This window comes from Podarcis liolepis (genome assembly GCF_965112155.1).
Source record: "Podarcis liolepis genome assembly, chromosome: 1".
NCBI lineage: Eukaryota > Metazoa > Chordata > Lepidosauria > Squamata > Lacertidae > Podarcis > Podarcis liolepis.
In genome coordinates this window covers 57,441,909-57,457,108 of record NC_139554.1, presented here as the reverse complement: position 1 = coordinate 57,457,108, position 15,200 = coordinate 57,441,909, and the positions used below count along the sequence as shown (strand labels likewise).

Sequence of the window (15,200 nt, the reverse complement as noted above, 5' to 3'; positions counted from 1 at the left end):
ACAGAGATATTTATTCTTCCCAAACTGCACTGCCATTTCTGATATTATTACCAAAGCCATTGATATTTAGATGGTTTGTTTGTTTCTACTTATCTTTAATTTTTAATAAAAGCAACAATTTTAAACATTTTTAGGAGCTTTTGGCTATTTTGAAGTGACTCATGATATCACCAGGTATTGCAAAGCAAAGGTATTTGAGCATATTGGCAAAAGAACTCCAATCGCTATTCGATTCTCTACTGTTGGTAAGTCTTAAAAACAACAACCCCTCTTTGCATTTCCATTTTATTTGTGTCGTGTGTACACACTCATTTATTAAATGGGGTCCTTAGAGGAACTAATTTTGTTATACTTTATTCATTTATTATTTATAAATTTGTAAACTGCTTTATTGTAAAACACACACACACACACACACACACACACACCTCAAAGCGATTGACAAAAGATAAAACAGTAAAATCAAAGGGGGGGGGAGGGACAACCCTACTTTTGTATGTTTTAAAATTAAAATAATAAAACTGATTAAAATTCCCTCAGCTTTCTGGGAACCTAGGTAGGCTTTTCTAAACAGGAATGTTTTTAGGAGGTGCTGAAAAGAGTATGGTGAAGGCATCTGTTTGATCTTGATAAGCTGAGAGCTTCAAAGTACAGGCACTTCCACACTAAACAACCTGGTGCTTAAAAACAAAGAGTTTTGCAACGAAGGAGGAAAGTGTCACATAAGGACACTACATTGCGCAGGAAACCATTGTGCAATGTCCCCTTTCCATTCAGTTCCTCTTAAAAGCTGTAAACGACAACATACACATACGATAATCATCCTTGGAATTGGAGCGCTATAACATTCATTAGGTGAAGGCTGGGAGGACAATTTAAACATGTGATGGCCATTCCCAATATTAGAATGGATGCCAATCTCCAGGGTTGAAGGGGAAACTGTGTGCAGTTCTCAGTGTGTTCACGTTTATAAACCTTCCTTTTCTAGCTGGAGAATCGGGGTCAGCCGATACAGTCCGTGACCCTCGAGGCTTTGCAATGAAGTTCTATACAGAAGATGGTAACTGGGACCTTGTGGGGAACAACACCCCCATCTTCTTTATTAGAGATGCGATGCTGGTAGGTCAGATATTTATTTGGGCACCCAAAAGAAGTTAATGGGTGGTGAATGAGAGGGAGAGAGAAAAGTGCAACATACATGGATCTGTTTCTTCCATGGGGCTTCTTTTCTAATATCAAATTGCAGTTCTTGTACCCTAAGGAATAATCCACTAATATTAGGGACTCGTCTACACTTGTCAATTATATCGTTATAACTGCGTTATAAACATGTGACACCAGGTGACGCTGTAGAGCTGTTATCTGTCGCCAACGGGTTTTTCCATTAAGAGCTTTTATAACACGTTTTTCTGCTTCTTTGATTCCTTTTTTGTTTTAAGATTTATGATTATGTAATTTTCACAGTAGATATAATTTTATATGGAACTTATCTGCAGGTACATCTTTTCAAAGTGAACTTAGTACAAGGGACTGTGTAGATAATGCAACTACACAGTAATGCAAATCTTCTTTTTATCTTCTTTGTGTTAGTTCCCATCCTTTATCCATTCCCAAAAGAGGAATCCACAAACTCATCTGAAAGATGCAGACATGGTATGGGACTTCTGGGGTCTTCGCCCTGAGTCTCTGCACCAGGTGGGATTTACTCTTTTAATTTCTATTCATTTTTTCCTTCACCTTGCAGGTTGAGTCAGCTGTGTCTCCTTTTCGCATCCTCTGATTCAGAGACTAAAAGATTCATGTGTGAAATTACATATTCTCTTTTACATTGGTGTATTTGGTCTCTTGTGAGTGATACACAACACAACCCTTCCCTTATCAACTCTGTGCCATTTTCTATAAATTTTATTCTTTAAAATGTGACAATATTTGTATCATTTACAATTGGGCAAGCTATGACTAAAACACATACCTGTCACCCATTCAAGAAAACTAATGGTTGGAGGACATAAGTTTCCCCTTCCCTAAACTCACCTGAACTGTGATGGGTCTGGAAGCCTTTTGCAAGAAATACCTCTGCTCACTCAGAGATATATTTACAGTCTTTATATACATATTATGTACCAGGTACAGAACATGGCTTCATGTGTCCAAGTCCTCGGTATCAGATCCAGGAAGTGGGGGCTTTTGGTTCCTCTTCCAGCAAAGGAGCTTGGGAAGCCCCAGATGCCTCCTTTGTTCCCTGTGTTTTAACCCCCTCCTGTCCTGTGCTGAAGGAATGGGCACTGACTCTCCCTCTGTTCCTGAACTAGTTGAGTGGTGTTGCTGCTCTCCAGCATTTGGGAGCATTCTCACCGCTTGAGTTCCTTCCTTTGGCTTGTCCTCCCCTCCCTCTCCTGTCTTGTCTAAAGGCTCCTGTTCCTCCCCCTCCCTCAGCGCCAGGTCATTCCCTGGCAGCCCCATGATATGAACATAGTTCTCCAACCCCCTCAAATGGATTATGTGGAAATGATGTATTGTACTATTGTTGCAGGTCAAAGTCATCAGGGGTGAGGGCAGAATATCATGCCAAGAATAAACCATGGTTGGAGCATTCTTTAGTGCAGAGAAGTCCACAGGTGTACCTAGCTTTAGTTACGTGAGCTTTCATGAAAGAGAGCCTACGTAGACTTTTGTTGCTCTTGCTTTATATTTAGGTATCATTCCTGTTCAGTGATCGTGGCATTCCAGATGGATATCGTCATATGAATGGCTACGGATCACATACTTTTAAGCTAGTCAATGCTGACGGAAAATCTGTATACTGCAAATTCCATGCTAAGGTAATGATTTCAGTTTTCCTGTTTCGCATTTGTTAATACTAATTTCCTAAATTGCTGGACGTACCCCACACCTGGAGTTCTTACCTATTCCTACTTCAAGAAATGAAAAATGGGTACTGTAACATGTTTATCCCCTTGTAGCATCTCCATTATGCAAAGATTGAATACTGCACTTGAGATACTGGTTTAGGAGTAGTGATGCCTGCCATTCTATCCACCTCTGCATATACTGTGGCACCTTGGTTTACAACCATAATCTGTTCTGGAGGTCTGTTTGTACACCAAAACAGGTTGTAACCCAAGGCATGCTTTCGCCAACGGGGCCTCCAAAAAAAATTTGTTCATAATCCAAAAAAAATGGGTTGTAATCCAAAAAAAGCTTGCAAACCGGGACATGCACTTCCGGGTTTGATGTGTTTGTAATCCAAAACGTATGCAAACCAAGATGTATGCAAACCAAGGTACCACTGTAGGCTTCTTTCCAGTATGGCAGCTTCTTGTGCCCTCTCCCACAGCAGATCTTTAGACTAATTTTAACATTTCTTTCATCATTACTAGGATGCAATTCTTAATTTATTAATGAAAATTTCTAAGATGATTTTTTTATTTTATTTTTGCAGACTGATCAAGGAATAAAAAACCTTACTGTTGAAGAAGCAGGAAGACTGGCCTCTGAAGATCCCGACTATGCTCTTCGTGATCTTTACAATGCTATTGCTAATGCAAACTACCCTTCTTGGAGTTTCTATATCCAGGTGATGACATTTGAACAGGCTGAGAAATATCCATTCAATCCTTTTGATGTAACTAAGGTAAGCGTAATTTCCATTCCTTTACCCTACATATTGGATATAAGGAATAAAAGTTCTGCATCTCTGTGGAAAGATTTACTTGGAAAATATCTGTAATAAATTGTATTCTTGCATTTTGTAGATTTGGTCCCACAAAGACTATCCTCTGATCCCGGTGGGGAAGCTGGTCTTAAACAGGAACCCTGTCAACTATTTTGCTGAGGTGGAACAAATTGCCTTTGCTCCAAGCAACATGCCTCCAGGAATTGAACCTAGCCCTGATAAAATGTTGCAGGTAAGGAGTATAGTATGCTTTCATGTTTATTTAACAGATGGTGGGCCATGGGAGCACTTTTAAGAGGACTTCAATGCCACTGCCTGTTCAGTGCCTCCTCACTTGCCTGCCTCTTCCATTAGCTATGGCGTAGCCTTTTACTTAGACTAATGCAAACATCAGCAAGTTATTGCATGATGAGGAAGGGTGACTGGTTTGGTCTGCGTTGATGGGGAGATCTTCTTCTGAAGGGAAGTGCCAGAGGAAGTGTTCAAGGATATTACAAGGTGGAAGTTAATAATGGCCAAACTCTGCCACCGCATTGTGACTCCTTCTGCCCCTGTACCACCAGTTTGTAACTGCAGGTGGGCTTTGATGGTAAAAAGTTTGAGCACCCTTTCTTAAATACAGCTGGTATTTTCTATTTAATACCTGTAGTGTCAAATATAATGAGAAAAGATAACACCAGGATGATGTCTTAATGGGAGGTTTCCCCACTCTATTCCAATTTTTCCATGGTGTGTGGTGTGTGTTTTGTTCTCTTCTCTTACTTCCCCTTCCCATTTTTTTTTTTAAGGGAGGAATTCAGCCCAGTGCTAAAGAGTGTGAGCATTTCTGATTTTGCCTCCATCACACATGCTATTCTGGGGCTTATCCCTCCCCCTTGAAGCCAATGGAGCACAGGAGCATGTGTGGAAAGGGAGAGCCCAGTTGTGGTTACAGAAGTCTGCTCTGCTTGCAGGACCTATTAGTTAAATCCAGCCCATAAAATCCAAATACAGTGGTACCTCGGGTTACATATGCTTCAGGTTACATACGCTTCAGGTTACGGACTCCGCTAACCCAGAAATAGTACCTCGGGTTAAGAACTTTGCTTCAGAATGAGATCAGAAATCTCATGGCGGCAGCGGGAGGCCCCATTAGCTAAAGTAGTGCTTCAGGTTAAGAACAGTTTCAGGTTAAGAACGGACCTCCGTAACGAATTAAGTACTTAACCCGAGGTACCACTGTACTTGGATCAAAAGTGTGTGGTCATTATTGGAAGTTCAAATCCCTAGCATGGTAACAAGGGTGGGCATGTGATCAGCACAAGATCTCATTGCAGATAAACATATTGAGCGGAAGATTTGTGGGTTTTCCACTTTTATGTATTCATAATTTAATATATTGGATGTTTCTCTTTGACACTTTGCCCCCATTAATATAGGTTAAGACAGTGAGCAGCAACTTTGGGGATGTATTTAGTTAGAATTACCGTATGTTTTACCTATAAAAATGTTCAGTCAATTTATTGTGTGTAGCATTTAACGAATTTTTTTTTTTTAAACTCTTCCAATATATCAAGCTTTAGCTAAGGGAATCTTGACGATGGTTCAGCGGTGAGGGTGGAGCTTCTTTGGCAAATGAGTCACATATTTTGGACCTGTGTGTCTCCCATTGCTGTTTCATAACATAAAGAAAATGTCAGCAGAATATTTTGGCTGTCTAGCTCTAGTAATGTATTCTTGCCAGTAGGTCAGAATGGCTTTGTTTATGCACTGCCAGTTCAATTCATGTACAGCCTGGAAGCGTACAAAATATTTGAGCCCCCCCTTAAATAAAAGCATATTTAACAAAACAAGACCAAGCAAAAACACAAAAGTCTCTCATGGCTACCTTTGACTGTGCTTTTGGGAGTTTATTAGCGAATATATAGTAACGTCTGTTGTAAGCTGTTTTAAATAAATATTGAGAATGTAACTCCACAGTGGCATTCAACAGTCTCAGAGACTAAATTCCCAAATCAGCTTATAAATTGTTCAGGAAAGTAGTCCTGATCTCACCTGGTGAGAGCAGTCAGATTCATACACTTGAAAATTACATTGATTTCCAAGTCGGGAAGCGGAATACTGGACTGAAAGATTTCTTCTGATCCAGCAGGTCTGCTCTTGCATTATTTATTTATAAAAATATTTGTATACCACTCTATCCCCAAAATTTATCAAAGCAGTTTAGAATGGTAAAAATAAGATGAAACCATACAATAAAATCATAAAATATTGAAAGCAAGTTAAAACCGTTAAAAATAAAGATCAGGAACCTATGGGGGGGTGTACTCTTAATTGCCTGCATAGGCCTGGAGGAATAAAAAAGTTTTCAGCTGGCATTTAGAAGTTTGCCAGTAGAGATCAGGCGCACCTTTTGTGCCGAGTGTTCCACAGGACTGAGTTAGTGACACCAAAGGCTTGGTTGGCACTCCTGCAACTGATCTTGGTGGGATATAAGGTTCGGGTGGTCCCTGCTGCACCCTGGACCTAAGTTCCTATTATGTTCTTATTGCCCCTGTGAGAAAGAATTATTGTGTAGACGTTAGGAGCAGGAGCAACTTAAGAAGAATGGATATTGTCATAATATAAAGCATGGAGCAGCACGGTGTCAGCATCAATCTAAAGAAAACTTACCCCCCTCCATTCTTTTCTCTCCATTATATTATTCTAGGGTCGTCTTTTCTCATATGCAGATACTCATAGACATCGTCTGGGACCCAACTTCCTTCAAATTCCTGTAAACTGTCCTTACCGAGCTCGAATTGCCAACTACCAGAGAGATGGATTTATGTGCATTTCTGACAACCAAGGTACCGTATTTTTCGCCCCATAGGGCGCACCGCCCCATAGGACGCACCTAGTTTTTTTGAGGGGGGGAATAAAGAAAAAAAATTATTCCCCCCCCCCCCCAGGCGCAGGGCTGGCGCAGGGGAAGCCTGAGCTTCCCTCGACCCCAGCCCCGAGAACAGCCTGCTATCCGCAAGCCTATGGAGCCCTGCGGGAAGTCGCACCGGGCTCCCTAGGGCTGCGCAGAGCTGCAGGAAGCCAGGGGCTGCGCAGAGCTGCACAAAGCCCCGGACTGCAGAGGGTTGCTCAGAGCTTCCTCAAGCCTGGAGAGCGAGAGGGGTCGGTGCGCACGGACCCCTCTCGCTCTCCAGGCTTCATCGAAAGCCTGCATTCGCCCCATAAGAAGCAGACACATTTCCCCTTCATTTTTGGAGGGGGAAAAGTGCGTCCTATAGGGCGAAAAATACGGTAATTCCAAAAGGTGTCTTCTGGAAGTAATCTGCAATACCATGTGCAAGGACATTTTCTTCTGAATTTCTAGCACGGTTTGGATATGTGTTCTAATTTTGCTTCATGTTAGATTCCTAACTGTGGGTGAAATTCAACATCTCATGTGTGTTTAGCCCCCCAGATCTGTTCTGGAGAATCCCCAAGCAGCTTCAGAACAAATTTGGGGAATGTGCAGTTGTCTGTAGAACAGATGAAGGGGAGGTCCTGTTGCGTGAGCAGAAGTCTGTTTAAAATGTGTGCCCTTTGTGAACTTTTTTAGCCATATGGATGCATAAAATAGTTTAATCAAAAGTGTATTGCCTTTTGAATGGAGAAAGAGGGAACAGATGCACAGTTATTACTGTAAACAGTTATTTTGGCTTCAAACATTTATGCCTATTATTTCAGAGAACTGCAATAAAATTATACTTAAAGTCACGCCAAGGTGATTATACTGCTTCAAAGAACTTCTAGAAATTGGCTTCGGTGCCCAACCAAGAGCTTATAATAGGCAGGGAGCTGATCTTTCTTGAATGTTCTACTAGATTCCATTTACAGTATTCTGTTTATCAGTAAGAATGAAGAAAGGGAAGCAGTAGTCTTATTTTATATCAAGTAGTCTTATTTCATATGGAAGCAGTTACTGGGAAACAATACCCTGATCACCTCTCGCTTTGGAAATCAGAATCGGATAAGGATTGTAGAGTGAGAGTGTTGAGAGACTCTAGCTGACTTTTTCCTCTAGAAGGAGATTATTGCTGTATACTGACTCCCCCCCCCCCCCCCGCTATTAATAGCTAGGTATGAGGCACATTTGAAACACATCTAATGGATTCATATCTATAGCTAAATCTACATCTACGTCTCTATCTGTCTGTCTGTCTATCTATCATCTATCTATTTATCATCTATCTGTCTAACTTTCTTTCTTTTAGGTGGTGCCCCAAATTATTATCCCAACAGTTTTACTGGCCCTGAAGACCAGCCCAACTTGAAGGAGAGCCGTGTGCTTCTTTCTGGTGATGTGCAACGCTTCAATAGTGCAAATGAGGACAATGTGTCTCAAGTAAGCAGATTAGAAATGGAAAATTATTTTGAACCTGAGTTGGATCTATACACTGCTTTTTTATGGAGTGAATTGACTTTCTTGAGACATCTGCAAAACACCTACCTTGAAAGCAGGTTAAAAGTTGTTTTGTGATCCATCTGGCAGAAACTTAGCTGTGGCTTCTCTAGGCCATTTCTGCATTACCCCTTTTGTTACTGTATCAAGTTGTAGAGTTTCATATACCCCCCCTCCCAAATAGATCAATGAAAGCTCTTTTCTAGGCCTGTATTTCTAGGCAATCCTAGACCTACCCTGGGGAGATCTGCTGGCATTAATGAACTTGCCTAATTCAGGAGCCTCTGGGAGGGGCTACCAGTAGCTGACCCGACAGTTGAGTGTTTGCCCAAGCTTTGATAATTGGGCCCTAGGTCACATGGCCTAGAGTTTGGAATATATGCAAGTGTTTCCTGAAATGCCACCCCCCTTTTAAAAATAGAATAATGCCTGTGTAAATTCCACCAGCACAAGTTCAACCAGCTGAGCCAGGGGGAGTGATATCTGCCAGCATATGTTGGGCTCGAACAGGATGAAAGGTTTATGCTTGGCCAGGAAAGCTCAAACTCTACCAAATCCAAACTCTCTCATCCTGGTAGATCCTGCCTTTAGATTGAGCTGTAAATTGTAAATGTGAGACACATCTCGGGGATAAGACTATTGGCCATCCCTTCTGTTCCCAGTGTTGATGGTGGAGTTTAAAGTCAGTAGTGAGACTCTCTCAGCTGAAAGTTTTTATTTTATTTTATAAAAGAGCTTAATAATTATGCAGCACAGGATACATCCATAATGTGAGAGAAATTTGTCCTTCATTTTCATTTAAAGGTACGAGACTTCTATACTAAAGTGCTGAGTGAAGAAGAACGTGAGAGGCTTTGCGAGAACATCGCTGGCCATCTTAAAGATGCTCAGCTTTTCATTCAGAAGAAGGCTGTAAGTGATAAATTGCTACTTTTATCTGATGACATCTGATCTATGCTCTTAATGTACACCCTACAATAATTTTAGACTTGTGTGCCACCTTATTTTAAGATGCATGAAAATATGAGACAGACAAAAAAAAGTTAAGGTAGAAAAAAATAACCCAGATATAAAAGGTAAGCCTTCAACAATCTCTTTTTGAAATATTATTTAAATTATAAGGATAAAGTAATAGTAGAGTAACTACTCTGACAGGGAGTCTTGTCAGCTGAAATACAGTAAGCCTCCATGCTTACTTTTTCAAGTAAGACCTGGATATATTTAGGGATGTTTTGGTCCATGCTGTAGCACAGAAAGCACATGGAGAAAGCTATGACTTCTGCATGCAAAAATTAGATTTCAACTTTGGAGGGAAGCTGTGTAATACTGTGGTCGTAGGAGGTAAATTGGAAGCTATTTCATTCAAACCCAGTTAGTAGTTTCAAATCTCCATGTCAATAGCAGATGGCATAGTTTACATATACCGTATTTTTTGCTCTATAAGACTCACTTTTTCCCTCCTAAAAAATAAGGGGAAATGTGTGTGCATCTTATGGAGTGGATGCAGGCTGCGCAGCTATCCCAGAAGCCAGAACTGCAAGAGGGATTGCTGCTTTCGCTGCACAGCGATCCCTCTTGCTGTTCTGGCTTCTGAGATTCAGAATATTTTTTTTTCTTGTTTTCCTCCTCCAAAAACTAGGTGCGTCTTGTGGTCTGGTGCGTCTTATAGAGCGAAAAATACGGTAATTTGAGAACATAAGAAGAGGCTGCTGGATCAGGCTCATGGTCCGTCTAGTCCAGCAACCTGTACTCACAGTAGCCAACCTGATGCCTGTGGGAAGCACCCCAGCAGGATAGGTGCACAACAGCACTCTGCCCACCTGCAGTTCCCAGCAAGTGGAATTCAGAGACTTACTGCCTCTGACCATGAAGGTGAAATGTGGGAAGCGAAGGGGCTTTGGAGGAAATCTTAATGCAGGCTCATATTTGCTCTTCAACTTTTCTTTGCCAATCTAGGTGAAAAACTTTACTGATGTTCATCCTGATTATGGTGCCCGCATCCAAGCCCACTTGGACAGGTACAATGCTAAAGGGGGCAACAAGGTATGAAAACAACTTCCATTCAAATTACTGTGCGCTGAGGGGCTAAGGCATTAATCTGTAAATTGCCGTAGATGAAAGTGCATGATCGAAAGAGAGGACTGTGGAGTTGGGGGTGGGGTGGGGGTTTAAAATGCAAACTTTAAATGCTGCCAGTTCAAGTGGCCAAAGCCCCCCTTCAAGCTTGCCTTGATCAATTGTTCCTTTTTAAGTGTCATATCAAAATGTATTGCACAAAAATGTATTTGCCAATATGCCAGCAAATCATCGTATTCTTAGGATAATCCCTTAGTTCTGGGAGAGTAAAGCCCTCCTGTTCCCCCAACATAAGCAGGGGGGAAGTATGGCAGCTGTGGAACTGCCATGCTTATTTTCCTTCTGTTTTGTGGTCAATAGGAAGGAAAATCTGAGGAGATGGAAGGAATGAAAAAATTAAAAAGAAAAGCTCTCTCACTTTTACTCTGGCGTTTTAGGATTTGGTAGTTCCTTCATCCTCAGATTCTCCCTCCAGGCTCTAAAGAATTTCTCTGTTAGAAACTTGCTCCTACAACCCATGCTGACTGTCAGTGGTTTAAACTATTTTTGTCTTGTTTCTAGGATTGTATTCGTACCTACACCCAAGCTTCTCATGTTGCTGCAAAGGAAAGATCTAATTTGTAGAAAGTATGACCTGTGGTCCCATTGATCACTGTATTTGCATCCGTCCAACTGGAAAACAAGCCTTAATCCTGCAAATATTCATGTTTTTCTTGATATCTCCTTTGTTGTGGCAGTTGCAAGGCATTACCATTGAAGTTTGCATTTGTGATTAAAAACTAATTGCATTATAATCTTATGCCTTGTAAAGCATTCTGTCTAGACTGTTAAAATCGATCTGTACTGGCAATCACTTTTCAGTGGTATGACTGAAATATATGGCTACAGTAACTTTTTGTCTACTTTTGCAAAATTAATCAAATGGTTTGCCTTATTTTTGTATTCTTGTAACTAACCGGGCATTTATTTACCCAAAAGAACTTGCATAATATTTTGATGGTATATCTTCTACTGACTATGTTAAAATCAATATAGTAACAGATGAATAAAATTCTTACTCATAGAGGTATTAACATTTTAAAAAGAGCACATTTTAATAAATGCTCCCATTATGCAAGCAGTTTTATCTTGCAATGGCGCTAAAATTTATCAGACTTTTGCTTGATGCACGGTGGATTACAGGAGCTTGAAACACATATTCAATCATATTTTCTTCTTTTTAACTTCATTTTGACATAAATATATTTACAGAAACAAGGTAATCCATTATACTGGACAATTCTTACAGTGCCTATTCTCAAATAAAATTATTGTTATAATGAAATGTTTCACATTTATCTATGGATTTTTGGTAACCGTGTACTTTTAGATCTAGTTCTGTGGGTCAACCTACATATGATGGTGTCATCATTCATAAGTAAAGTGTGGGTGGGTGGGAGTTGAAAATAAAAGGAACAGGCAGGATTCTTTCTCCCAATCCTGTAACTTAACTCACCAGTCATTACTTTTTTGTTCTGATAAGTGGAAGGAGCCAAATCAAATTTGTACTCAGTGTACACATCAGGATGATTTGATGTGTATTAGTATCTCCTTAACATATATTCACACCAGTGAGTGGAGACAGATGTCTTCACTCAACACATAGTACCTGGCAATTCTGTTTCAATTGTACACACCCGGGATAAGACTACACTTTTGAGCCAAGCTTGCTTGGGAAAAACAGCATTAAAATGTACTGTATGGGAAGAAACTACAGTGGTGCCTCGCAAGACGAAAAGAATCCGTTCTGTGATTCTCTTCGTCTAGCGGTTTTTTCGTCTTGCGAAGCAAGCCCATTGACGGATTAGCGCTATTAGCGGCTTTTAGCGGCTTATCGGATCAGCTGATAAGCGGCTTAGCGGCTTAGAAAAAGGGGGGGAAGGGGGAAAAACCCGCAGGAACTCGCAAGACATTTTCATCTTGCGAAGCAAGCCCATAGGAGATTCGTTTTGCGAAGCACCTCCAAAATGGAAAACTCTTTCGTCTAGCGAGTTTTCCGTCTTGCGAGGCATTCGTCTTGCGGGGCACCACTGTACTGAGATAGCTGTGACCCACAAATAACTTCTTATCTACAGGGATTCAAAAAAGAGGTGGGAATGTACTGGTGCCAGAGTAAACAGCCTGACTACGTACATACAAATGTTAGGATGACATAACACAGTCTCCATTGGATAATTTATATCTTCCCTCCCTCCCTGCTAGTTTATAGCCCCGTTCCCCGCTCAACAGTCCACAAATGTTCTCAATATGAGGGGTATCGGCTGATACTCCAGGTAAAGAAGGGTAAAACCGAAATATTTCAAGGCTTTGATGCCAGTGAAATAAAACACCAGCTTCCTTTTCAGTAAAGGTGCATGGGAGCAAACTTCTAACGTTGCAGCCCTATGCACATCTGTCATTGAGCGTCGTAGGGATTATTTCTGAGTAAATATGCATGGGATCAGCTGCAGGGTGAACTTTGGTGAGAGAAAAAGAGACAAAGCTGCAATTATGTTTGAGAGAAAAAGGGCAAAGGATGAACAGAGGAAGTGCAGCTTTTAAGAGATTTTTATAGATAAGGGGAGATCACATCAATGCAAAGCTTTGAGTTCAAGCCTTTTCCGCCCTTCCCTACTCTTTAAGCAGATGACTCTGCTTTTGCAGCCAAACACTGTATTCCTGAATAGCAGACCACAGGAAATGACATTCAATTGTTTCATAATGTTCAGTGAAAGCCAAAAACAGATCACAAGGCTTATAAAATGTACTTTTGAAAGTAAGGTTTGTTTGTTTTTTAAAGGCACATTTTCACATCAGTTTGCCACAAAACCTGTTCTTAACCACCACAAATGCAGCTGTCCCAGACGTCTAACACATTCTGTCTTCATTCTGCTGTAAGGGTGCTTGAAACATGTCCCACCTTTTTATCCCATACTCTCATACCCTATGATCACTTGCTTTAAACACTAGGCAAGCTCCTTTTCCTCTTGCCCTTAAGCAGCTATGAGCAACCTTAGGACAATCACAGTCTAACCCTCAAAGCATTTGACAAAGTTCATTGGCGTGCTCTGGTCCATGGGGTCACAAAGAGTCAGACACGACTAAATGACTAAACAACAAAATTTACCATATTAGCTAATGCAAACTTTGGCAATGAACTTGTACCTCAGTAGTAGAGTGGTGGCCAGGGTGAACAGACAATATTCAGAAAGATTTCCAGTACAATGGGGAGCAAATTCTGGACTTCACTACAATGATTACCGTATTTTTCGCCCCATAAGACGCACCGGCCCATAAGACGCACCTAGATTTTAGGGGGGGAAATAAAGGAAAAAAAATTTATTTCCCCCCCAGGTGCTCTGCGCTACACCAGGAGCTTGGGGCGTGCGGAGCTCAGCGCGCCCCAAGCTTCTGCGTTCTGGCAAGGTCTCCGCTAGCGTGGGAGAGCCGGGCGCCTCTCCCAGGGCTAGCGGACCCCTGCGCTAATCCAGAAGCTTGGGGCAAGCTGAGGTCAGCGCGCCCCAAGCTTCTGCGTGCCGGCAAGCAGTCCGCTGCCGCCCCAAGCCTCCCGCACCCGGCAGGAGGTCCCGCCGGGTGCGCGAGGCTTGGGGCGGCAGCGGACTGCTTGCGCGCACCCAGAAGCTTGGGGCCAGCTGAGCTCAGCCCACCCCAAGCTTCTCGGTGCGCGCAAGCAGTCCGCTGCCGCCCCAAGCCTGGCGCACCCGGTGGGACCTCCTGCCGGGTGCGCGAGGCTTGCAGACACTCGCCCGAAGCAGGGGGAGCCCTCCAGAGGGCTCCCCGTGCTTCGGGCGACAGGCTGCCGCCCCAAGCCTCGCGCACCCGGTGGGACCTCCTGCCGGGCACGCGAGGCTTGCAGGCATTCGCCCCATAAGACGCACCCCGATTTCCCCTTCATTTTTGGAGGGGAAAAAGTGCGTCTTATGGGGCGAAAAATACGGTAAATTTTAATCTCCATTTCAAAGAACTTAAAAACAAACTCTAAGCTTCGGCCGCAACCCATATGCCGTAGATGAACTGGGTATCAGCTGTGAAAATGGTGGCACTGAGAATTTTTGTCAGTTTCATTTGAGTGTTTAAAGAAGTTAATTGTGACTTTTGTCCACCAGGGCAAATGACCTGGTTTGAGATTCGGTTCTTGGTTTTATATTGGCCCTCAGCGAAAAAAGGGCTTCGTTTACAACACCATCAGGGATACTGTGAAACTGCCCACCTACATAATATTGTAAAAATTATACACAACCCTAAGGATTGCTTATGCCTTCATACAAAAAACCCAAGTGACTCTTAGCCGTACCCTTCTTAGTCCATTGTAAATCACTTTTGCACTCAAATTTCCAATCCATTTACACCTGCAGGTCTCCAGGTGTGGTGCTCCTAGATCCCTAAACCCCCAGTCTCACCTTTGATTCTGTAAAGGGTATGAGTTACTCGTGCGTAAACTGGTGCCTTTCTCGGCTAATTTGCCTTGTTAAAACTTTCTGACTGCACAGCCCCTTCTCATGGTGGCTGCCTTAATCACTGGCAGAATCCGTCAGTGGGCGTTTCTTGAACCTCTTCCAGCATAAAAGTTGTTTGACACCCAGTCTCCTCCTCCTCTCACTGCACGGGAGTCTTCTGCGCAGGGAAGGCGTGGGTAGCGGAGGACCTGGGCTCTCCTCACTGATGTCCAGTGAAGAGTCCTGGAGCCCTCTCTCCACTTCCCCCGTCTGCCTCCCTTTATCCCCGGTGTTGCGCTGATTGGCTTCCCCCTCTACTGAGCTGTTTCTCCCCCTGCTGCTGGGACCTTTGCTAGCATAATCTGGGAGCCTCCCCTTCGCCTCTCGCTCCGATGTCAGTTCCCTGACAGATTCCTTTCATATTCCACTCACAGTTTCAAAATCAAGACAGGGAGCAGCATGGCAAGGATCAGCAAGGATACATGGCAAGAGTTAAGAGATCTATGTGATAATAATTTACCCATAAAGGCCGATGAGCTGGCTACTAAATTACCAG

The 15,200-nt window shown here is 42.4% G+C and overlaps 1 protein-coding gene across 3 annotated transcripts in view; it reads left to right on the top strand.

Moving 5' to 3' along the window:
* Positions 1 to 11,493, top strand: part of LOC310688255 (catalase-like) — a 46,271-nt gene extending 34,778 nt beyond the window's left edge. For 2 of the 3 annotated variants that reach the window (XM_083464525.1, XM_083464524.1), the window contains exons 3-13: positions 135 to 245; positions 989 to 1,119; positions 1,591 to 1,695; positions 2,697 to 2,822; positions 3,443 to 3,634; positions 3,756 to 3,908; positions 6,366 to 6,504; positions 7,906 to 8,036; positions 8,898 to 9,005; positions 10,050 to 10,136; positions 10,731 to 11,493. In XM_083464525.1, the coding sequence (XP_083320651.1) occupies positions 135 to 245; positions 989 to 1,119; positions 1,591 to 1,695; positions 2,697 to 2,822; positions 3,443 to 3,634; positions 3,756 to 3,908; positions 6,366 to 6,504; positions 7,906 to 8,036; positions 8,898 to 9,005; positions 10,050 to 10,136; positions 10,731 to 10,793 (1,346 nt within the window). In that variant the 3' untranslated portion in view covers positions 10,794 to 11,493. Of the gene's footprint in view, positions 1 to 134; positions 246 to 988; positions 1,120 to 1,590; positions 1,696 to 2,696; positions 2,823 to 3,442; positions 3,635 to 3,755; positions 3,909 to 6,365; positions 6,505 to 7,905; positions 8,037 to 8,897; positions 9,519 to 9,762; positions 10,137 to 10,730 lie in introns of all 3 variants that reach the window. The other variant, XR_014516823.1, reaches the window with a different exon arrangement.
* The last annotated feature ends 3,707 nt before the right edge of the window (positions 11,494 to 15,200 follow it).